A 25493-nucleotide genomic window follows, 5' to 3' on the forward strand; every position below is an offset into this window, starting at 1 on the left:
AATGGGCGATCTTACCTATGAGCATGGAGCGTCCGTCCCCCAGTGGGTAGCGCTGGTAGCGGGGCACAGCAAATGGTGGCAACTTGTGGAAGAGAGGCTGCAGCAGCGGCTCCAGTCTGGAGGCTGAAGGGTCCGAGGGGTAGAAGAGGTTGAAGATCTGAGAGCAGGCCGGATGGAGCTGACTCACTGAGGGTCAGAGAAGAAATGGACAAGCCAGATATGAGGTGAAGCTTTGTCAGAGAAGAGCAATATTAAAGCTTTTTTTAAAGTTATTCCCTTTGCACCGACTGAACGTCCTGTACCATTCAACAGTGTAATGGTATATAACCGTATATATATATATTTGTATAAACTACACAAACTCTTCCAAATTTCATCTGTACATGGTTAAATATGTATCTGTATATATCTATTCAGTATATGGCAATTGGTCACTGTCCAGCGCTGTGAATGGATGTGTGCACAGTTTAACCACACTGGAAGAGTAGAGCTTGAAAAGAATAATTTCACCTTGGATCGTAAAGAACAACAACTTTCAATACGCAGGAGATCAGATGGATACGAGTTGTGTGTGCCTCTTACCCTGGACATTAGGTAGCACGGTGCGTCTCATGGCCAGCACGAGGCCCAGCGGGCAGCCCAGCAGGAAGCAGTCCGACACCTCGAAGTCGAACCGGCCCGGGTTCAGCACCAGGCTGGGGCTGCTGCTGCCACGCAGCTCAACGCCGTCTTTCATCAAACTGAAGAGACACGGACACAAAACATGGTATTTTATCAACAAGAGAACCTGATTTTTACTTTCAGTGCTGACCGTCTCTCAGCAGGTGACGAGCTGAAAACAGTTTGTCCTTCACTCTTCGGATGCCATTGTCAGGAGGACCTGAGAGATTGAAAAACATCTCAATACCACCAAGTCACAAAGGCTTTTGATGAAAATGGTTATTATTATTTTACGTCTATTTTATTATTTGTATCCCTAATCTCTGTGAAGGCGACTTAAGTATCTTGAGATACACTACATAAATCAAAGATATTATTTATCATTATTCCAATTATAATTGGCAAGTAATATATAGGAAGCAAGCAGGATTTGTCTTTATATACAACATTCCAGATGCTGCAACAATCTTTCATTCTTTTAAAGCTGTAAAGCAACAGCCCTTTAATATGGTGTCAGGTAAGTAATACAATATGTTTAATTTGGGGATTTAAATAATAGTTTCAACCCCATTCATTGTTCAGAGTTTGAGTCCATGACAGAACAGGAGACAGGTTAAATATAAAATCCTAAAAGTCAAAAATGTGCGCGCTGAAATCGAGAAGGCAAATATCTGGGTCTCGACACACTCAGCACTGCTTTCGCTTGTCGGCCGGCGTGTTTGAAGACTCTGGGTCGTGGTCGGCACCAGCTCTTTATGAGCCATTCATTATGGAATCGCCGGCTGCATCACGCTTACAGCTGTTTGAACTGCCGAGCTCAGCCTCGTCTGTCTGCCTCTGCTCTCCAGTGAGCCAAGACTTCCCCCATTAAGTCCTGCACTGGGAGCACGGATTAGCTGACAGAGTCAAGCCAATCTTTAAAAGTCCGATCATCAGTGCTTTGATCGTCTTTAGCTTCCCTCTTAGTTTTCCGTCTTCTCTCTTTTCATGGGTCCCGCCCGGTGGTTTAAGTATTTACACAACTCCAAAAACTCCAAGACAGCAGCAGCTTCTGTGTATATCTACTGTAGACACCACAGGGATGAGTGTGATTAACAGAAAGGCTTTATACTTCTGTGGACTGATGTCAAGCGTCCAATTACACCTTTCCTCAGATGCTGGGATTCTTCATCCGAGATGGGCTGAATACAATGTTTGCACCACATTAAGTTTAACTGCAAACTGTTAAAACCATTTTGAGTAATCATGACAAACATAGCATTTGCCAATCGTTCTCTATTGGATGGTTTCTTTATGAGCAATGATGTAAAAATGTAAACTCTAAATATGGGCTCAGTAAAGAGATGATGCTGATGACTCCACATTAGAGGTTAATCTTGTCTAACAGATTTTCGCATGGACATTAGTTATGAACAGATGCTTCCTTTTTCATTGCTCCTTAGATAGAACAGAGGACGTCCACTTAGGGGTTTCGGGTTATTTTTAGCTCAACTGTAAAAGTCAGCTTTGTTGCGAAATTAGGAACAATAAACATCCCTGACAGATTTTGGCAGAATTAGATAAAAGAAAGGAAAGTGTGACATAAAACACATTAAAAATTCTGCAACCAGTTCAATCTCTTGGGTCACATGATCTCAGGTCATTTCTAGCCAGGGCCAAAGTGGAGCAAGCGACATGTGAAATCATCTGACAAGGAGTGAACCAGTCAGGAGGAATAACAACAGGGTAAAGGAGTTTCAACAAACCACCCTGATGACTGGGAATTTCCACCAGTATGTGGATGGGAAAAGAGCAAATCCAGGAGCAGAGGAAGCTCTCCGCTCGTCCAGGCTTAATCAGGAGTGTAACAGGAAGTGAAGGGTAAGAAGTGCGCTGCCTAGAACACAAAGGGTGGCACAAACCATGAATTGACGGGATCGTGTCTTCGGCGACTGTCAGGCTGTGATGGTGTAAGCCCAGTGGAGCATGTGTTGTGGAATGGGAACACTGGTTTACTTGAATTGAGTCAACATGGCAGCTAAACCCCCCCCCCCCCCCCCCCCCACTCTACGGGCGCCCTGACCCAGCCAAATTTACCCGCAGCGCTGGGTCTCCCGCACAAACAGGCTGGCACAGGCTCAAACAGGCTATTTATAGATCAGCAGCGGCCGGGCAGTCAAGCTGCAAATATTGATAAAGAGCGAGGAGCGAGACAGGGAGACACATTCCAGGGAAAACCTGGACGAGGGCCGGCGTGCAACATCTGGATCATTAATGCGAAGCTGTAACACACACATCACTGATGGACAAAGGCTGCTTGACAGAAAGGGATGATGGAATATCTTATCCCGCTCCACACGTCTGATGTCTGAGGAGCTTTGTTGCCGCGCTGTAGGGGTTTGTCTGGAGTATATTGTGATATATGTGAGAATGAGTGATTATTATTTTTCACCTCTGTCAAGGAGGTTATGTTTTCATTGCTGTTTGTCTGTTATCAGCATTACGCAAAAGCTGTCACAGCAATTTTATTGACGCTTTGGTAGAGGGGATGTTTTTCTATCACTTTCTTTAACATTGTTTTTTGTTTATATATATTCAGCAATTTCCCAGGGAACAATTCATGGGTGCTTAAGGAAGAGGGGCCTGATATCTATGAGTGTGTGTAATTTGCTGCAGCTGCTTTTTAAATCCTTTTGTGTTTTTTTGCTGCAACACAGAAAACCTGCGGGCCCGGCCAGCTGACAGCATCGACCCTCCAAGATTCTGCAATAGCCTAAGTCTCTGGATTGTTCACTGTGAAATTGTTTCCTACAACAGAGCAAGTGTTTTCTGAAGTTTTTAACAAAAAAAAAATCTGTTTAATCCGTCGCTGTCGTCCGCCAAATTTTTAATAAAATAAATTAAGAGCTGAAAATCCTCCATTTTGCACCAGGCATAAATGATGTTTAAATGTGGTTATATAATCCTTACTTGCATTAAATTTATCAAGCCTGAAATCACCAAATTGTTGTATTTTACATTTTACCGCAGCCTCATTCACCTCCTGTTTGTTTCAGATGCTTCTCTCTCCAGTCTCCTCTTCAGGAGGTGAAATGCGGCTCTATTAGGTTAAGGTCCAGTTATTGACCCGGCCACAGTCTAAAACCTTTCACTTTCCCCCCTGATGACGTCTTTTGTTGTGTTATGAGTCATTGTTTTGCTGCACGATGAAGTTCCTCTCAATGGGTCTGGATGCATCCATCTGAAAATTGGCAGCAATTTTGTTTCTGTAGATGCCTGAATCTATTCTGCTGCAATCATCTCGACGTCTGTTCCAGGAGCAGCAGGCGGCCCCGTGCTTCACAGATGAGATTGTGCTGATTTGGGTCGTGAGCAGCACATCTCTTTCTCTATATTTTCATCACAGGATCATCTCATCGGCCCACAAAACATCCAGTTCCAGAACCTCCTCGTCTCATCTCTGTTCTTCTGATTCTCACAGCTGATGAGAGTCTTCTTCAAACATAGATAATCTCTACTGAGATTTGTGCTTCCTCTCATGGTGGAGCTTCATACTGCTGCTTTCAATAATCTCAACTCACATGTGTAAAATAAAGACTCTAAAAATAGAAAAGCACCATCCAAATCCTATGATTTTCAATCATTTAGATATAATTAATTCTATATGTGTTATAGCACATTGTCCGGCTCTTGTCCTGACCAAAGAACCAGTTATATTTCTGGGGTATAATCACATCACCACATCCCCTGTGTGTGTAGGTCTGTTCATGTGTGCTGCTCCACCTGGAAAAAAAGCTGTGCTGGCTGGTGGATGTGGCGTCTCCATCGTACGAGTCGCTCTGCTTCCGGCTGAGCGGCGGCCCACTCTGACCGTGGCCCTCGTTGGGCGCCGAGATGTCGATGTTGCTCTTGCTCAGCCTCTTGCTAGAACTCAGATCCAGGCCGGACTCGCCGAGCAGGCCCGAGTTATCCTACAGAGGAGGGACGAGAGCGCTCAAGTTACTGTGAAGCCTCATTGGCGTCGCGGCACCGGGAGATTACACATAATCGGAGGGGAGTGGATGCGTCTTCCCAGGTGAACAGTGTTAGATGTGAGTGGATTTGAATGGGAGAGGGGAGGAGAAGAGAGGGGGAGTAACGGGCAGAAAATGGGAAATCATGCTACACTCAGATCAGAAGATGACAAGCTGCTTTGGGACATTACAAATGTAACACAGGTTCTTTTTTTTTAAAGAGCAGGGGAGTTGTGCCAAGGTTCAGAGACACAGGAGTGTAATCTTGATCATTTCCCATATCTCATATCAAGAGTAACCTTTTCTAACTAGTTTCCAGTAACCCCACAGACCTGCAGTATCCCCATCATGCCATCCCCATAAGGCTGAGCTCATACCTTCAGGCTCTCGGTGCTGTTGTTCTTGCTGCTGCCGTCGGGGCTGCCGGGCCTCTGGTGGTTGCTGAAGCACAAAGCGTCGAAGCAAAGCACACCTCCCACGCAGTCGCCCATCAGGCAGACCTGCGAAGCAAATTCATGATTTAGACGCCCCGTCGCGTACGGTGCTCTCGTTCAGTGAAAGGTTCGACAGGGGGGAGATTGGAGAGGTGTATGAATGGAATGACAAAAGAAAGAGAAAACAACATATTTCATAGAGATGAGATGGTGTGACTCACTGTGCCCCGTCCCACTCTCTATACAATCTACTAAATGTCATAGAATATGATTATAACAATTAGTAAGGCAGAGATCGATTGATTTAAACAGGTAATGTTGCAGCATCTAGAATTTTACATTTTTGGTTAGCACTCCCTGGCTGTTTCACTACCATTCAAATTTTGTTTTAATGTTTTGAGGCAGAGTCTTCATTTCCTTCAGTGCATTGCATTGACAGAAAAAATAGATCAAGAACATCTCATGCTGAGTTTATGATGTCAATCAAATTACAATTACAAGCAAATGGGTGGAAACTAGAATGTCCCTCCGAAGAGCACATACCTCTGTCAAGGCAAAGCTGAATTTGTTTTTCATCAACATCTAAATGAAATTGCAAATGTTGGAAAACATCTCTGAATGTTAAAGAAAGTGAGAATTTGGCCAGAATTAAATGGGTTCTTTCAAACCCCTCCAGTAGTTTTTGCAGAATCCTGCTAACTAGACTAACTAACAAATGCGAAAAACAAAACACAACCTCTTCGACTGTAGAGGCACATTATTTTTTCAATAATTGTTTGGCAACTTTTTGACCTGAAATCACATTTGGAACACGCTGCATGTGTGAGGCTGAGCACGGATGTTGTGTTTCACGGTCCTTTAATTGTGAACTACCCTCTCCCACGTTATTACCTCGTTAGGGAAAAAGCAGCTTGTTACCAAAGAGAGTGAAATGTGGTCCTCTGGGCCTGAGCCCCCACAGTTTCCACAGATTCCACATCCCACTCAAACGCAATCTCTCCCTCCTTTGACAATTATCGACTCCCATTATGGTGTGTACGGCCCATTAGTCAATAATGAGCGTGTAGGAGTTCTCCTCTTCCCCGAGGTGTGACAGACCTGACCCGTGAATCCCTGGCCGTCCTCTGACTGCAGGAAGCCGTGGTACACCTGGTTGGCTCGAGCGATGACCGTCGCCACGGCATCCTGGTAGCGCGGTGAGACGATGGCGAGGAGGGGGAGGGCGGCCAGGGGGAGGTGGTCCACGCTGCTGGACACACAGCTTTCATCGTAGCTGTATGGGTTCAGACTGGAGGGGGGGAGGGGAGAGGGGGAGGCAGGAAGGAGGGTGGATGAAAGTGAAAAGAAAGATCGCTTTGGTGTTTCCTTAGAAGTTAGCAGAATCCCAGTCATCGATTCCTAATGCACAGTTTAGTAAAAAAAAAGAAATGTGAAGGTTACAAAAAGTTCTTCAAGCTCCTTTTTGTGATACGCTTCCCCCTGCATCCTAATAATGTCCCACCCATCCAGTCTGTTCACCGGGTTCGCTATCCGAGGTGGGCCGAGCCTTTCCACAGTGGTACGATGTGTGTGTTTGTCTGTGTGTAGGTTTGTGTAGGTTTGTGTGTGTGTGTGTACATAAGCGAGAAGAAGGATGTTATCTTAAGGGATATAACCTGTAGACGTAGCAGCAGCAGCAGGGCACAGCCTGCGTCTCTGTGCAGCTGTAGGGACATAATTGTGTGTGTGTGTGTGTGTGTGTGTGTGTTGATCAAGTGAGACACTTCATGTGACAGCTTGGGGAAAACATTAAGCGATGACGTTGCCTTGGTCTCTCTCTCCTTGAGCTGCAGCGTCGACCCCGTCACCATCCATCAGATGCTCTGATTGCAGGAAGGAGCAGCAACGCTACACCAAGGCTGAGATATGAGATACGTCACCAATGATGGACACCTCAATACACACAGGGGCACAACCTCTGTGTGAGTGTAGGGACTCACAATTTTCACGTGGCGCTGACACAACATTTATATGATGACACTTTTGGGCAGCACACACTTGTTCTCCCAGGATGAAAGATCAACAACAAGTTGATCTCGACTCAATTCAGAAATAGATTTTCTTCCTATCGGCTAGGTCGCTACTTTTTTCCCTATCGTCCAAAACCAGCAGTTTGAAATCTGTCTCACAGAAGGTTTTGAACTCACTGAGCCTCAGATCCCCGTCACTCCCTCTGTCAAGCAGAGTCAGTTTGTATTGATAAAGCCTGAACTCACAGATTTGAAGCAAAGGGTTTTACAAGCGGAATATCACACGACAGCCTCCGTCCACCAACCCTCAAATTCAAACAGGGAAAAGACACAAGCTGAACCTTTAAATCTGGTCGGGTCTAGTTTTCGGCTTTGGATGAATACATGATATTTAGTATTTCTGGCAGCAGGACGTTGGTGTTTTTGGGACTGAGTCATCGTAAACACTGGGGCCCACGTTTGCTGTAGAGTACAAACACGTCAACCAGTGCAGCAGTGCAGCTCTGAGGAATTAATCAGAGGTCTTAGTGAAATGAATGCCTTGTCCAAGCTACTCTGTATATTTTCTTTTACTGATTTCTTTTGTAAAAAATCTCCATCCAGACACAAACTGGGACCAACACAAAAATGATTCAGACAAATAGGTGGCGATAGACTCTACATCCAAGTAATATTTGGATTTTGGTGAATGTCAGTGTAAAGTGGTGCAGTGACCTGGGAGAGTGATAATCAAGCTCAGAGAAGCTTATAACTCCCATTGTTGTTGTTGTTGTTGTTGTTGTTGTTGTTGTTGTTGTTGTTGTTCCTGGTGCTTACTCACTACACAAAGTGAGCTGTGACGTCGTTTGCAAGAGGACGAGAGGCACAAACACAGAAGGAAAAAAGGTTTGTTTTTTAAAAATAAGTGCATTAGTGTTGTCGTTGAATAAAATACAGAACATCCGCAGCCTGGTGAAAACCCAAAATAATAATAATTCCTTAATGGGCATTTGGAGATAATTGGATAATGACCAACATCTCAGCGAGTCCTTTCTTCCTCACTGAGTAACTGGCTCGGCACACTGCACCCTCTCCAGCGCCAGCGTATAGGAGAGAGAACTGTAATCGTTCAAACGTGGATGTTTTTATCTTTAAATTGAGGTTAAATCTTTTCTCATGCTCTCACACTTTGTTTTTCTAATCTTGGGGAGCTAATATCTCCCAAAAGGTGCGAGTTGTTCTTGTTGCTCTACTTCTTTATTCTGTAAGTCACTGAGGAGCCCCTTTGTGCCTCTGGGGGGGTGGGGGGGGGGGGGGTGGGGGGGGGCGCTTTGTGAGCTTTGTTTATCCGGAGCCAAACATTGTGTTGTCATGGTTACACCATCCCTGAGCAGGAGAAAATGGAAGTTGAAGTACAAATTATGCAGGAAACTAAAATGTACAAATCCTCTGCCTTCCGGTGAATTATCCCATGTAAATAAGGCCGATTGGGCCATTTACCTGATTGCCTGATCCGACTTTTCTCATTAAAATCCCATTTTCAGGGCTGAAGCACATAAACAAGTCGGGGCGGAAGAGAGACGTGATGTGATCGTCACCTTCACAATCCTCACTGCTTCTTCACAGCAAACTGACACTTCTGTGGCGGAGGGGAAATTATTTACATGAACCACAGGAGGTGTGAAGAGGTTGGAAAATGTTTGAAAATTGAAAAGACATCCTATTCTGTTTGACCGAAATACGTGAAAGTCAAACATATTATCCACAAGTCGGTTTACCTTTAAACGACTCTGGGTCCTGTAGAAGATGCACGGAGCTCCCAGAGCTGAGAGCTGCGGCCTCTTCTTAGACTCAATTGTGCTGCCGCAGCGTGTTTTAACATTCCTATAATCTCTATAAAGCATATTCCCTGCTGGGGTAGTTTCTCCTGCAGCTTCACTCTTGGCAGTCTCCCGCTGCACTAGTCGCTATAAATGCAGCGAAGCGAGGCGTCACGCCCCCAGGATGTGTCTCTGATGTGTCGCTGTCAGTAGAAGAAGTGTGTAGACATCACCTGCAGACTCTTGAAATGCAGAGTGTGACTCCAGGTCCTGGGGGCAGCTTATGGTGACGGATTGTTCTCTGCGTGCGGCTCCCATGCAGATTTGAAAGGATACAAGGAACAAAGGGAAACCTTTTTAACTCCAACGGTACCGCGCAAAAAGTTATTTGCATAACAACAGTCACTCTCAATCCGGGAGAAATATCCGTCTCAGAAAAAATGTAAGCAGCGATGGTGGCACGTTGCTCTCGGGAGGACTCGCCGTGCAACAATATACCAACACCTCATCCCTCCATTTGTCTGTTTGTCAGGTTGCTGTTAATGAATTTGGGGACTTAAATGAGAAATCCCTATATACCAATTAAGAACCAATGAGGACTTGTAGTTGTTTGGCCTTGATCTCATTAGAATCTTGTATAAAAATAAAACCACCTACATAACCCCCCCCCCCCCCCAAAAAAAAAAAAAACACAAACTTATTCAAAGGGAATCTCCACAAAAACAACAAAGCTCCAATTAATATTCCGAACGCAGCTTTTCCTCTGAGCAGGATTCACAAGTCACGCAGCAGAGGTTCAACACCTGCTGCACTGCAAATGTCAGGTGAGACTCTCATTATTTGCATCGCATAATTGCTTGATTATGCAAGCACTTGTTAGTATTATTAACACAGAGCAGCCACTGTTTTACATTCAGAAGAGTGCAGAGAAATGTGTGTGTGTGTGTGTGTGTGTGTGTGTGTGGGTGCGTGAGCCAAACTGATGGTACAACATGCTGGAGGGTTGCAGGTTATTCTCTTTTCAGAATCGGTGATTAGGAAAAGCTGCACCGCCAACCCATCCAAATCCCATCTGCACTTAATAGCCATGATAACTCCTAATTATCTGATTATAATAATTACCTATGAAAATGCAAGTGATCAATGAGCCTGTGAAATTAGACTAACAGTTTTATGCTATAGCGTATTTGCTTGGGGGGGGGGGGGACAGATGTTCTTCTTCTGTCTTGGCTGTCGACACGTCCCAATTCCTTCCTGAGCCCCGTCTTCCCCTCGGGTTAGCTAACCCTAGCTTCATTTTGCACGTGGTCATGTAGGGGGACTGTTGATCCATTGGTGATGGAGAGGTAGTGGCCATCTCGCCATTCAAACACCCCTTTAACGATGGAGTATTCAGAACCCTCATTAAAACGAGTAGATGGAAATTCCCCTATCAACATGGTGACCACTGGAGTATTGGAAATGATTTCTCTTTTTTTTACTCCAGTAGCAAATAAAAATGAAATTTAAATCACAAAACTCCTTTGTCCTTTACATGAAATTTGGAAAAAAGTTTCTATGAACAAACCTAACGTTACATTGTAATAAACACGCTGACTCACTTTGTATTGATCATTAGATCAAACTGTCCCGTCTGTCCTGCAGTTAGATGTTCCTCTGTTATAAAGTCGGTTGATAATCGTTGTTAGTTGATATCGTTTGTCGCAGTAATAACACTCCCAGCAGGGGGCCCTTCATATCATTAGTGCAGGGCATTTAAGGTGTGTAGCTTCAGATCCAGGTTCTTGATCAAGAGCACATGTTGATGCAAAGTGTCGTCTAACGGGCCACAGTGAAGATATCCGACCTGACACTCATCAGCCAGCACAGACACAACAGATCGTTCTAATAAGCCTCAGAAGAGCCACATCCACGGGGGGGGGGGCCTCGTAATTTCAAGATGTGAGTCATCCCTCACGAGTGGCGGCATTCACCTCGTTTACACAGCTCCGCTCTCAGCAGTAGAACAGTTGTTAACCGAGAAACGCGCTGAGGTCGTGCTGCTGCGTGCACGCTTCTGAAGAGTCAGTGTAATTTGCTGCTCTGTGATCGGTGTCAGTTGACCTGAGACTGCCTGGGACTAAAGTTACCCTTCATCTTTGATCAGAGGCGGCTCTTTTGAGTGGATCTCGACGCCTGTGACTTCCATGTGGATTTCTCTATTAGCGCCGTCAAAGCACAACACTGTTCAACACTGAGAGAGGAAGAGGAGTCCTCCTTGAGGAGCGATGTGACGATGAGGAGAAGCATTAACAACAGCGGGCCGATAAAACCTCGAATCGGCCTTGAGATAGAGCCCCCCCCCCCCCCCCCCGCCTCTGGCCACACAATGTCAAACTGAAAACTCTAATGTCTGTCAGATTCCTGCATAATTGCCCCCCCCCCCCCCCTTTCCTAATGGTTGGATTATCTCTGCACAATTAAGACGAACAGCAGTGGCCGTCCGCAGAGTCTTCGTAATTAGGGAGAGCGCCCAGAAATAGTAGCGGCACGTCCCCAACCGCCGACGTCCAGAATAATGAGTCGCCATCTCCGTGAGCCGAGGTCACTCGCTGTGCACACGGACAGGAGGACTTCATCTTCCTCTTCATCTTCCTCTGATGGAGGAGTGGTGCTTTATGGTGACTCACCGAATCTGTTCGATCAATGATCCATTTTTTAAAGTTCGAAATGTGTCGAAATGTTTCTTTCTCGTCTCCTGGTGACGGAGAGCGGAAGTCAGGTTGAGAAGCTTTTCACTGTTGCTGTTAGCTGAACGTGTTTTGGTGCAGTGACACACATTCGGTGATGCTTTCCAACTGTGTTTGTTATGTGTGGGATGCATCTCTGCGAGTGTGACTGTGCTTTACGTGTGTGTGTCTTTGTGTGGTCCTGACACCTCGCTCCGAGCCAACGCCGTCAGGTACGTTCATTAGCAGGCAGAGCTCATAATGATCCCTGAGAGCCCCTCACAGCACAAGAGGCCATGAACACAAGGGTCAACAAGGTCAACCCAAGCTGAAAAACAAGCTCATCCTCTCTGGGGGTGTCGCGCACAACACGAGGAATCATCACAATCTGTGTCCGAAGTGGTTTGTTTACGTGCGAAGAGGCTTTGTCCCCTGCACTGTGTGGGCCGACTCTCAGCCGAGCCGTCACCCAGAACAAGGAGTAAACCACCCGTACGGCGGCGGCGGCTCCTTCCAGCGCGGCAGGCGAGCCCTCTGTTTGTGTTGGCAACCAAACGAATGAGGCTCCACACCTCCACGAGTCTAACACTGTGCTTAGAGCAAACACTGGAAACTGACACAAGTGTTGTGTTTGTTGCTGTGTGGGTGTGAACGCGACTGACGGGACATATTGTCGGGGCCTAAAGCCATCTGCGCTTGGTCTAATTTCACTGGAGAGCCAAAACACGTATTTTACTTCTTTGTGCTCAGGAGTTTTTTTTCTTTACAATTACGCTGTAAGTGAAAAACTTGCTCTGGCTCGTTTGTGTTGCTGTCATCGATCACAGTCGCCCTGGGTGGCACTAAACTCAGGATGCAGTGTCAGTGCCCCTTGAAAAGTGTCGGTGGGGAAACTTGTTTTGGTGGAACATTTTCACTTGGGGAGAAGATCACTGTCATTAAACTCCCCCCCCCCCCCCCAAAAAAAAAAACTATAAAGGCTACATCTGCTGTTAGATTGCACAACCCAATTTTGTCAAAACCTCGTGAAATCGTGAACCTTGGAGGTTGTTGTTCTTTCCCTGAACGAAATGGATGTGAGACATGCAACCAATGGCTAGTCCAGCATACCGACGATTATTGACATATATATATATATATATATATATATATATATATATGTATATATGTAGGTCTCTACTGCAGTTTCTCTCATTGATCAACCAACATATATATATATAGAGAAACTGCAGTAGAGACCTTTTTAAAGTAACTCTGAATAGTTTGTAGAAGAGAAATGACAAGTCAATTTTTCCATAAGCATATGTCCTGCTTGGTATCTTGGTAACTGGTAATTGTTTCAATCAGCAATAGAAAGGAATATGCATCAAGATTGTTGTTCATGTTACGTGTTCTGCATATTATTTAAAACTTCCAAATATCAGTAGCAGTCTCGTAAAATCCAGCATCTGTCAGCTATAAGAGAAATGTATTAATAATAATAATAATAATGATAATTAGAAAAACGAATTCACACATTTAGAAATAAGTTAATCTCCTGTAAACATAAAACTTATGTAACGCAGATATTTCAGCAGGTTTCTGAATTTTGGTGACATAACGTTTTAGTATGAACATGTCGGATTTTAAGCAAAACTTCATGCATGGTGCCTTCATGGAAATTGTGTATTCATATGTGCGTGTGTCCACATGCATTTGAGAGCAGGAATCAAGACGTGTGTCGCACTAACTCAGTTTTGCTAGACTCCCAAAGGAAGTTGTTGTTTTGCATATTTTATCCGTGGATGTGGTGAAAGCCGAGCAGACGTCAAGCTGCCGAGCAGCGACACAACTCCAATCTCTTTCCACTCATCGCGCTTCCAGGCGCTGACTCGCTCCCGCAAAACGCCAATCACAGGAGCGGGCCGAGGTCCTGGCGACTGCCAGACACCTCCTCCAAGCCCCGGTGATTAGTGACAATTCAAACAGAAACATCCTCGGCATATAATTGGAGTGCAGCGACAACTAAGTGACGCTGTCACAGATAAACCTGGTGACCAGTGGGACGTGTGACATTACATGTGAAATGAAATCGTTAGTTTCGCTTGAGCAGCTCACTGACTAGTCAGCAGGCAACACAAGAAGAAAAAAGGAGGAAATGCGAGGACACAGACACGTATTTACCCCCTGCATGATTCTGGAAAACATCCTCCAGCCGAGGACGCCGTTACTGTACGGCTGCACCTGCAGCTAATCTTCCATAGGGGAAGACTCGTCGACTGACTGCTAATCATCACTGAGCTTCCACCATATCAGCAATTAACTTCCATTCCCTCGGAAACTGATATCACAAATGAAACCTGAACACACAGTGACTGTGGCTAATTAGACAGATCATTGAATGTGCTCCGTGCAGAGGAGCCACCTCCAGCCCTCAGAGGAGGAGGCTTCACAATAAAATGCAACAGTAGTTAAAGTGTTTGGAGTTTAATTGACCACATGACCACGAAGCTGAAAATGTCATCTGCATACTAATTAACAAGTCTGGTTTGTTGTCTTTGGTCAATATATTTTGTCGATTAACCTTCACCATCTCAGCCCAGCAGGCATGTAGGCCTCCAGCTAATTCCTGCAGACGTGCAGTCAGTCAGGGCAGATTGTTGAAATGCCTCCTTTGACAGATCAGCACAGCGCAGACTGTCCATTGCTCTTAGTCATGTAGAGAAAAAGTGATGATGTTCATTGAGTTAAATAATGGAACCGATCGCTGAAAACACTTCACAATCTCTCCATCATTCATCAGCCGACTCCCATAGCAAATCCATGCAGCTAATGCAACACGACTCCCTCTCATTATTTCTCCTCTTATGTGTTTATTTCATCACCGCAGCTTCCTCCTTCATGAGCTGAGCTTTCAGTAATGTGGATTTAACTTGGATTTCCATGGGGGGGAAGATTCGGTCTCCGAGCAGAGTCCACGATTCTTCGAGAACCCCCTCAAAGATCACAGAGGGACAATTCACTTGACGCATGTCTGGTTTAACTCGGCAGATGTTAAAAGGTGTCAACACATCAGTCTCCTGACGCTGGCCATGTCTCAGCTCATCTCAGGTGTTACTTCATCGGCAAGCGGCCTGTGGACAGAAGCACTTAGACGGTTCGGGACATCCATCTTTCTCACTGTTTCATTAAAGCATCAAGAAGAGGGCAGTGATTTCAATGGGTGTTGTCATACAGAAGCAGCAGCGTGAGCATAATAACGTCTCGCTCGCAGTCCCTGCACGTCTCTGTGTGGATACATTCAGCAAATGGCCCCAATATGTAATTAAAGCCAGGACGGAGGAAAGAAGAGGTTGGAGGAATGAAAACAAGTGGAATGGAAATTGTTCTATTTCTACCAATTTGTTAGGCTCTGTTAGTGTAGAACTGAGACGAGTTAGCAGTTATTGCAGCATCTACATTCTTTTATTCTATTTACACAGTAAAACACCTGGTACCAATTTAACATCTGGAAATGCCTCGTAGTTAACGTCGGCTGCCATTACTGTCGTCTAAAGACAAGGCCGTAAACAACAGCTCAGCTCAAATGATCAAATATAAAATACATTCGTTTTGATGAAGAGTTTATCAGTCAAAACCTCATCATCATCAAGTTGGTCCAGACTGACGCACATTGTTACAAATCGCTTTTGCTTTTTTTAAATGAACTATATTATCGCACGTCTCTTCTTCAAATCATCCTTCTCTCCTCTGTAACTTGCAATTCTCTCAGCTAATGATGAGCTAGTTTATTACTGCCATCTGATCCCCTCTTGATGGAGGAAAGTCGAGGTATATTCACATTGTGTTCTCACATCCTTCACACACCAGCTGCAAGAACCAAAGAAAAGGGAGGACTCACTTTCAGGAGAAGTGATGGTAGTAATCTAAAGTGTTTCCCATCGGCCGGGTATCAGGCCCTGTTCTGCTCTGACTAACGTCTCCAGTCACCACTTGTGATCGGATCTCACTTCCTCTCTCCAATCACACATGCAACATTTTGTTTGCAAAGACAAACGCAAGCTGCCTCTGCTCAGTCTGACTATTACAGGTGGGTCCGTTGTCAAAGTTTCAATGGATCAGTGGCCATTAGGAAGCATTCGTGTTCACACAGCCGAAAGGACGAGGCTGCACGTGTCCCAGGAAACTATCAAATGATGCTGGAGTGATCGGACCTCAAATCCTTCCTCACTGTGCTCACACCTGTATGGATCGTCTGAATTCTCACTAAATGGACACCTTTGCAATAAAGGATCAAATCTGCAAAGAGACATATTGGAAAGTTTCATCCTCCCACAAAAAAACAACAAGAGGGAGCATATTAACAGCTGTTCTTTAAGGACACGGTTTAATAATAAATGTGAATATATGTATTGTATACAAAGTTTGTATAACGGATTCCATTATGCTGCTTTGCCTGATGGACTAAAACAGTCTGGGTAACTAAAAACTGACTCTGGGACAAAGAGATCTTTCATTTCTTGGAGATTGTCTCTGGAAATCATACTGGAGACATGAACATCATTCTTTGAAAATTATATTTGGTGTTTTGATGATGCTGCAAAACATGCATGTAAAAAAATATCCTGTAGCTGTTTAATCTGGTTGAGATCTAGTGACTATAAAGGACGGAGTACATGTGTCACATCGTTTTAAGACCTTGTGCCCTTCTCCAGTTATTTAAACAGGATATAAAACCACATCAGTATTATAACCGTGTTCTAGCAGAGGCACTCACTTGGAGACCAGGGAGAAGGCTTCAGCGCACACGGCCGGACATGGCACCAGCTTGATCATCACGTGTTCTGCAGCAGCCTGAAAGTGCGCCCGCGCCACCTTCTCCAGCACGGACGACAAAGTGTCCGCATCGCCGGCCTTCGAGCTGGGGTCTCCGCCTGCCGTGTCCAAGATGTTTCCCCCGTGCACCACCAGCAGCAGCACATGGGTCTTACATTTCCTCTGCAAAAAGGGTTCAATTAGAGTTGGAAAAAGAAGCAGATGAAAAGGGGAGACTATAAGGGAGGGAAGGGAACGCGGGATCATTTGAAGGTGGAGCGGGGGCCGCATCAAAGACAGGTAGTCGCATGTTTCTAGTCGTTCTTGGCCACTGTTAAAAAACAGTGAGTGGTTCTTTATAATGATCCTACCTCTGTGTCCTCGAGTCCTTCGATGCTGCTCTGAGGGGCACAGCGCGGACCACCCAGCTGGTAGAGACCTGATGTGAAGAGGCAAGTGCAGAGGCAGGAAGGAAGGAAAGAGGGCAGAATAAAAAACAGAGAGAAAAGAGGAAAGAAAGGGTCACTGAGGAGCCACTTCCCCCAGATGCACCAGAAATATAAATGGATATTGATTTGTGAACAGGGCCAAATGACTAATTCCTCTTCATCGTTCTTCATTCCTCCTGGAAATTGGGTGATGGGTCATGGGCCCTCGGGCTCAAACAGCATAACCATGAGATTCAGAATTTAATACTGACAATAAACAGCTGGTGTGTGGTTGTTTCTCGGCTGAAGAATCGAAAGCCGCCACATGTGATTGGATTTTGGTTTCTGTGATGCAGGAAAAACAATGGACCTCTTTTCCAGACAGAAAGGATGAGGGGACGGGACTGGTTTAACAAGTCTGGTTTAACTCCCTCTCTCTCCGTGTCGTGCAGCACATCAGGGGAACCTGGCCAAGCTCATTACCCCCTGTGCCCTGTGCCATCCTATTCTCTCTCTCTCTCTCTCTCTCTCTCTCTCTCTCTCTCTCTCTCTCTCTCTCTCTCTCTCATGTCTCTCTTTCTATTTTCTCTCCCCGGGCTCAAGGCAGGTCTCCGAGGTCTGCTCGCTCGCTCGCACGTTGTTTACTTGGCCTCCTCGTCTGGGAGCGCCTGTCATGAGAGGCCCGCACAGACTCTGCACACTGTCAGCTCCCTTCCCCGCTCCCAGCCCACAGCCTGCTTCCGACTGCCGGCTTGTCGAGAACAGCTCAGCACACACAGGGGAGTCAGGGCGCTGCACTATTTCGGTCACAGAGTAACAAGAAATCAATGAGAGAGAGGTTTTCTTTTTCTGAAAGAGGCAGAAAAGTTCCCCCGAACACCTTGTAAAGTATTTTACTGTGCAAACACAACTGAGGAGACAAGTGAGCCGAGAGAAATCGGCCTTGTTTGATGACACCGTGATTGTAGTTATTTTGTGCTACAGATCATTAGTGTTTTAGGAAGACATCATATTAATGGGTGCCACTGACTGGAATTTTGATATATACGATGAATGACTTTACAAACAATAAAGCCTCATTCCTCTGGGTGTCATCTTTGGTGTGTCTGCTTCTCTATGCTACCTCCTTCCTCTGTGATTGGCCCTCGGGTGGATTTATAGTACATCAGAGAAATGAGGCATTGGTTTGAAGCACATTCTTCTCTAAAAATATTTTAAATGGTCTCGATCAATTGATGAAAATGGTCTGTGGTCCGTCTGTTATTTTTGTTCCAGAGTGAAATATCTTAAAGGTTCAGTGTGTAGAATTTAGTGAACTCTAGTGGTGAAGTTGAATGTTGCAGCTCACCCTCCCCTTCCAAACATGAACCTGTGGCAGCCTTCAACTGTCATAAAAACTCAAAAGGTGTTTAATTTGGGCTACTGTTAAAAACATGGCGGCCTCCCTAGAGAGGACTAGCTCAACTCAAGTGCTCATGTTTTGTTCATCCTTCTTCAGTGGGATAACCATCATTTCAAATCTGGTTGAGGTCACAAGATTGAAGATAAACAACAGTAGATTGTCATGATCTTAATATTGAAGAAACGAAAACCACTACAAAACATCTGTTCCAACAAAATGATGTAATTGTTTTTGTTGTTTTGAAGTGTCACGGTTTTCTGTGTTCTACAACTCCCATTATAAGAAGCCCTCATGCATCTCACGCGTAGCATCATGTTGGAAATTGTCCTGTCTATCTGCAACAAATAGCTGCATTCAGCAGATTGTCGGAAAGACGGCTGGAGGAAATAAGAGGGCTTCAATCACCTCATCATGATTTGGGAGACGGGCCCATATGCTGGGATTCTCCCGAGCTCAGTGACAAAAGAGATATTGCCCTTATATTGGAGCAAACTGACAAAATCATCCTTCTGTTTGCACGGCTCGGTAAACCGGCTCCCTGGGGCCAATTCTTTTCCCTCCTGCAGCAGGTTTGTGTCGTTCGAGGCGGGAGTCAAACTATCAATCTGCTTCTCTGTTTTCATCTCTTGCGTTTCAACTCACAGGTCTGAGATCTGCCCGTCGATATGTGCTTTATGAAGCTCAGTGGTCTTTAGCAACTCTCTCCCTGCGCCCATTCACTCCCAAACAAATGGCCAGGGCTTTTAAAGTACGATGTGGAAAGTTGAAAAAGCCTCACAGCAGTTCAGAAGAATCAGTGTCATTCGCATTGGTTCAAAGCTCCGAGATGCTTCTTAACTTACCCCTTAGAGAGAGGAAGAGAAACAGAGCTGGGAAGATGAAAGGGCTCTGCAGGGAAGTCTATGAGAGCTGAATGAAAGGGCTGAAATATTGATCTATTGATCCATGTTTGGATCCCTCTCGTGTCCTATTCTGTGAGTGCCACTAAGAGTGAAAATGTCGTTATTCCACGAAAACTCAGCATTGCTTCTTTCTGTGTCGAGCATGCAGGGTTTTCATATTCTGTTTATCTCTCTCTCTGAATCTTCTTCCTCGCAGGTCTCAGGCACTTCTATCACCCGCATTCATCATCAGCAGGATCCGCTGCCGGGCTCTTCCCAGGGAGGATACAAAATGCAAAATGCCCTCAAAGTTTCCTGCCTGCTGGAGTGTGAATAAGCTCATTAGAGCGCTACAGTATCGCTGTGATTTATCTGCGATCCAGAGAAGACGCGCACAGAAAACAGCAGCGTTGGCGTCTTTTGGAGATATTTTGTTTTTGCCTCCAAACCTTTAGCTTAATTCAGGAAGACGGGCGGCAGTTTGAGGGAACATAATAAAAGGTTTATGATGCAGAACAAAGCCTCTGATTACACTGGTGGGGAATGATTATGAACGCCTTCCAGTACACAGATGTGTGACAACAATCAATAAACTGAAACAGTACGTGAGTGTAAAGAAATCAGTGGTGGTGATAATACTAAAAGGGCTTATACTATTGATTACTGCATGAGAGATGGTTATTGAAATGATCTGCTCTGTCCGTAGGGTATATCTGTCCACCAGATAAATATAAGTTCAATATTCAGTCTCTTTTAGACTATAGGCAACTGACTCCTTTCCCATTTTCAAGAGAGTCTGCCTTTGTGTTTCTCTTCCCGGTCTTGTTTACTGTCACAAACATCAAACAATAAAAGCTGAGGCTCTTTCTCTCAGCTCGCTGTCTGTCAAATTAAGGCTTTCACCCGGGTGTCCGATTAGAAAGCTGCCAATCAGAGTCAGACCCGGTTAGCCATTTGACCCGGGAGTGGATGCCGATTGCCTCTTGGAACCAATGGAATGTTTGGGAGACAAGCATGAACCATCAGAGTGTAGTTGCTGATCATAAAACCAAAACACTGAGCTGTAAGATGCCAAAATGCTACATGGAGCTAAAGGAGTGATACCTTGAGTATAACACATGACTCAGTCCATTTCATTCACCTACACAGGGTTAATTGGAATGGCCAAACATGTTTTCACCATTATTTAATCCAATTCCCTCCATAGGCTGCTGGAAGATTGGATGACAAATGTAGATTATGTCGAATATTTTTCAACACAATATTTTTATTAAATGGTTTAACAATGTATTGCACTCCGAGCTTCTTCAGGTTCCCTCAACAACGAGGAAAGCTGGATGCAAACTGCGCTACAAAACCGATCTCTTCTCTCACGCATGACGAATCACACCCTGAGGTCTGGTGCACAGTGACACCCCGGATTCTGCAACGGATGTTTACATTTGCTTTTGATCACTGGCAACGTTTCTGTCAATGTCTGTATGCATTATAAATCTCCATGAGAGATGTACGTGGAATATTTGCCGTTATTTGACGAGGCTCCCCAGTCCAGATAAAACATCACAGGTACATGGATTGAATTAATAACTTTTGTGTTGCAAGTAAGATGTTAAGCTTTGACTCGACAGTGTTGTCTGATGTGCAGCAACAGGTTAGGGTGCTCATTTGGAGGAACGCTATATCTGCCGACCAGGTGAACAGCCTCGTTTGACCCCTGGCACAGTGCAGGCATGCCAACAAGCACAGCCATCTGTTCGCCGCTGCCGAGATCAGGGTCTGTCGTGTTGCCCTGCTGCACAAAGAACCCAGGAGACGCCACCAGCTCCATCGCATGGCAAACACACACGTACACAACATAAGGTGAAGGAGCACATAAAACAGACGCACAGACACATACATTCAGACACATGCACACACAATCTGTGTCTAACAATCCCAGCTGCTCCCTGTCAACATGCTGCCCCGGAAGACACACTCCTGGGCACGTAAACAGGCGCAAACACACACACACACACACAAACACATATATACACTTACAGAGTAACTAAGGACATGCTTATTTGATATTCAATATCTATATCTGGCCAAATCAATGCATCAAACATGGGGGAAAGATAACAATTATAACCAATATCCATATCAAAAGATATGTAAAGCTCAAATTTATGCTAAGCTAACAAGCTAACTGACAGTGGTTACGATGTTCTCAACTAATTCTCGGCACGGAGAGTCATTATCCATTATTTATTTTAGACGAGACATGAGGGTGAAACTGCGAAAACTGGGAAATTTAGACAACCAAGCAAATGTGTACAAGGAAGTTGATGAATTTAGTTGTTAAACATTGCAGAAGTGAGTTTAACATCCCATAATGAGCTGCAAAAATGTCTCATTATCAAGTCTAACAGAAGGGAGCAGCTGTGATAATAAACTGAGTCATGTTGAGAACCGTATTATTTACTGTTGGGATTTTATAAGAATAGAAATGGGATAGATTGTATCAGCATAACATATTTTCAATGTTTAGATATCGGTTTTGTATGAGGACAAATTGAGTTAAGTTAATCTTATACGATCAAGGTCAAACATTCATCTCACAACACTTTTTTTCATATAAAGGAAAAACCTTAAGCCTGAAGCACACTAGAGAATTTTTAAACTCTTAACCAGTTTTATAAATGTGAGAGAACACGGACATAGTGACAGATTTAATCGATTTTTAATCTTGTAATCGTCATTGTTGTTATAGTACCCAACAACCAGTTTGTGAAGCTTCCCGGTCAGTTCTCTCTCATTAGCTATTGCAGGCTTCTGTCGGTCTCCGATTTAATCTGTAGCATTGAGATTATTTTGTAAACCTCTCACACTTCATGATTATCTGGGAAGATAATCTGCACCTGAGAGAAATCTCAGGAGGAGAAACAGGCACTATCCTCCATCATGGAGCAACAGTTATTCACTAGGTGACGTATAAACACAACAGTCATATAATTGTAAGTGAAAAAACTGATTTAATTGTGGAATTAAGTAAATAATATATTTTAAGTGGCTATTACGTGCTATAAATTGAAGGCTTTAGAGGATTCTGACCCATTTCTACACTCGATCAACTTTACCAAAGGGTCAAGGAAAGTGTTAAAACATCAGCAAAAGAAATCTATGGTGAGCTGAGAGGCGTGACGCACTGCAGTGTTGCTGCCCCCCCCCCCCATCCCAGAAAGGGCTGTAAAAAAAAACAGACGAGGCCAAAACATTCTCCAGCGATTGAGAGATGAGTCTTTTAAAGCCACTTGTTACAATAATCTCACCTCTTCCTTCCTTTCTGCGCCGTTTGCACTCTTTTATTAGCGTTTGGAAGAAGAGATATTTGTCTTATACGCCCCTCAAGGTTTGTTGTCAAGAGAAAGACAAAAACATTTAATTACACAGGGATAAAGAGAAAGGGAGATTGTGCCTGCGCTGGCGTCGTGTGTTTAAATATGACTTGATCGGGAGGAGCTGGTGAGCAGAAAGCAGGTGAGACCTGAAATGTACATTTTTCAGCGTCTCTCCATCTCTGCAGGTGTTTGTGAATAGAGCTACAGGGTGCGTGCAGGGGAGAGAGGGCTGTGGTGCGGCACGGAAAAATGGAAAATCATTTCCCCATGCACTGCATCTCTCTCCAGGTCACTTTGTGTGGAATTATACTCGCATCGCACATTGTGTTGACGGGAGGAAAAATGTTCTGTGCTGACTTGTTTGGCTGAGTTTATCACTGAGTCATCTCCACCCAACTGTCTCTTTCCACTGAAATGGCCGTTTTAGCCAAAGCTATCTCAGGTTGGCAGCACCGGCCGAGGAAGCAGCCAAGTTGGAGTTTCTCTTTTTCAAGGAGTCCGTCATTTATTCATTTTTTGGGATCAGTTACGTAACACAGTTATTTAAGGTTCGCCTACATTATGCAGCATCAGTGAGTGAATGGAGAGGACAATAGATGAGTGTGGAAAAGAGCGCGGCATAAATACACCGATAAGAGTGTTTGCATAGCAAGCAGATGGAGAGCCTGAAAGGGGTTAGATCACACAACGTCGCCGAGCAGTGATGAAGAGGAGTACAGTGGAAAATAGAGGGGCGGTCGTGCTGCAGGCAATCTTCTCCATCATTGAGGTTTTCATCACTTTAAATTGTCTGCAATGGATGAGACAGTGTTTACAGTCACCGGCGGCAAGTGGAGCAATGCATGTGGGAAAATGGAGCAGGGGTGATGCGATAACATGATGGGAGGAAAGTGAAGGAGCAGCCGAGAGGCCAAGGGGAAATGGATGGTTAGAGAAGCTGAGGAGACCTGAAGAGGAATTGGAGGAATAATCAAGAGCAGAGGGAGAGGGGATATAAACCCAGAGACGCTTATGAGGAACCGAGAAATAGATGGAGATCAAAGGGTCTGAGACTGAGAGGAGACCAGCTCAACCTCCAACGTTTTCCTAATGATCGCATTTTCACATGGGAGATATATTTTTTCGCATGTGGGTGAGCCAGCCACCTTTCGGACCTACACCCAACACCACGCTCCACCAACTCCCACCTTTTACTATAATGAGGCGATTATACAACCGGGTGGCGGTAGCTGCCCCGGTTATTAGTGACTCATGTTTAGGTGTTTAGCGTAGAGAGGTAATCTTTTCAGCGTAACTGCATCGGTGACTAAGCAGTTACATTCGCAGATGGGTGTCACTTCACTGTTTGTGCTAATGGGCGAATGCAACTGTCTTTTTTAAAGCAGCTATAATCAATATTTGTATAATAGTGGCCACACGTCGCGACAAATCCAGAAAAAGTCCTGCACCTGCATCTCAATAGTTGGTGGTGACCAAAAACAGAGCTAAAATGTGAAAACTTGACATTTAGTTATCAGAAATGTTGCACCATGTTTTTCAGAATTGCGAATTCACTGATACAAATAAGTTAATTGTAAGTGATAATAAGTTGGTGGTGCGTTTGGAGTTTGTTGCCCTGCCCCCTGGTGGTAAAAACACAATGTACTCAATTGGATATTTTGCAGCTCAAACACAAACTTGTTCGGATTCTCCACTGGAAAAATTATATAATGGGGTAACTTCAATAAATTACTTTCATTTTATACTTTAGTGGACCTCTCTCGCCCTTCTTTTCTGTATTCTGTACTTCAATAAACACATTCACTGCCTGTGTTATATCGGCGATGAACTAGAAACACGTTGTTTGTTAAACAGTAGGTTAAAAACATCCCAGTGGTTCTTATTCTAATGTGTATGTTTGCTCTTCCTTCACAAATCAGTGTCTAGATTCCTGAGTGAATAACCACGACAGATTATTTTGGTGGTGCCCAGTTTAATGAGGCCGAGTTTATATCTTTTAATATTCCTCTGTGAAGCATGTAAACAAACCCTCAGCGGGCATTTGCACATTTGTATGCAGGTCTTTGTCGGGGGAGTTTCTATTTTGGGTGCATTCGAGTTAGTTGCTCAAGCATGAGAGACAGAGCAAGAGAGAGAGAGAGAGAGATAGACAGAGAGAGAGAGCGAGAGCGAGAGAGAGAGCAAGAGCGAGAGCGAGAACGAGAGAGAGACAGAGAGAGAGACAGAGAGAGACAGAAAGTGACAGAGAGAGACAGAGAGAGACAGAAGGCTGGTATCAATACTTTCAGGGTCTAAGTCAATTTCTCCTCAGCCACCTCTGAGGTTGAAAATGTACTGGAAGCATCAAACACGTCTTTTATTTTCATCTCAGAGGGTCATGAATGGGACAAGACTCCATGAAGTTGAATTAAGGGTCTGATAATAGGTTCATGTTGTTGTGCAGTGTGATGGAAATGGAAAGTACCTGCTGTAAGAGACACTTTGACTACATTACAGGGGGGGTGGTGGGGGGGGGGGGACATCTAATCTGTGCTGCCCTCTCTCTTTCATAAAGAAGATACTCATCATGTTTTCATCATGTATAATAAAAGATGAACTAGGAACTAGTATTGCACTAGAATATTACTGTGTAGCACTGAGAAGACTGAATAATACTGCTGCTGCATCAGAGCACCTCACAGTGCAGGGTTGGGGGCAAGGGGACGTGTGTGTGTGTGTGTGTGTGTGTGTGTGTGTGTGTGTGTGTGTGTGTAAGATATTCACAGTGCAACCTCCTCTTCAGTTACCAGCACACCACTTGATACAGCTTCCCTGCAGGGGCGCCTTCTTTCATCTCTGCAGGACCAGCCCCCGCTCCCACTGAACTGCCGTGATTAAAAGCATCCACTCCACTTTGTCAATCCTCGGAGCTGACCTTCACAACAAGGGCCGCTCCATTTGTCAGGAAACAAAAACCAAAAAGAGGCGCCGTGCTATCAGCGCATGGCGGTCGAGGCTGTGAAGTTCAGC

The 25493-nt window shown here is 44.7% G+C and overlaps 1 protein-coding gene across 1 annotated transcript in view; it reads right to left on the minus strand.

Moving 5' to 3' along the window:
- pitpnm3 (PITPNM family member 3) overlaps nt 1-25493 on the minus strand; it is a 73335-nt gene that overhangs the window by 18108 nt on the left and 29734 nt on the right. The window contains exons 4-10 of the mRNA XM_062386659.1: nt 16768-16835; nt 16359-16579; nt 6185-6374; nt 5030-5152; nt 4423-4610; nt 583-740; nt 16-186 (exon numbers count right to left, since the gene is read on the minus strand). Of these exons, the coding sequence (XP_062242643.1) occupies nt 16-186; nt 583-740; nt 4423-4610; nt 5030-5152; nt 6185-6374; nt 16359-16579; nt 16768-16835 (1119 nt within the window). The remainder of the gene's footprint in view (nt 1-15; nt 187-582; nt 741-4422; nt 4611-5029; nt 5153-6184; nt 6375-16358; nt 16580-16767; nt 16836-25493) is intronic.

Source organism: Platichthys flesus, chromosome 4, assembly GCF_949316205.1.
Source record: "Platichthys flesus chromosome 4, fPlaFle2.1, whole genome shotgun sequence".
NCBI lineage: Eukaryota > Metazoa > Chordata > Actinopteri > Pleuronectiformes > Pleuronectidae > Platichthys > Platichthys flesus.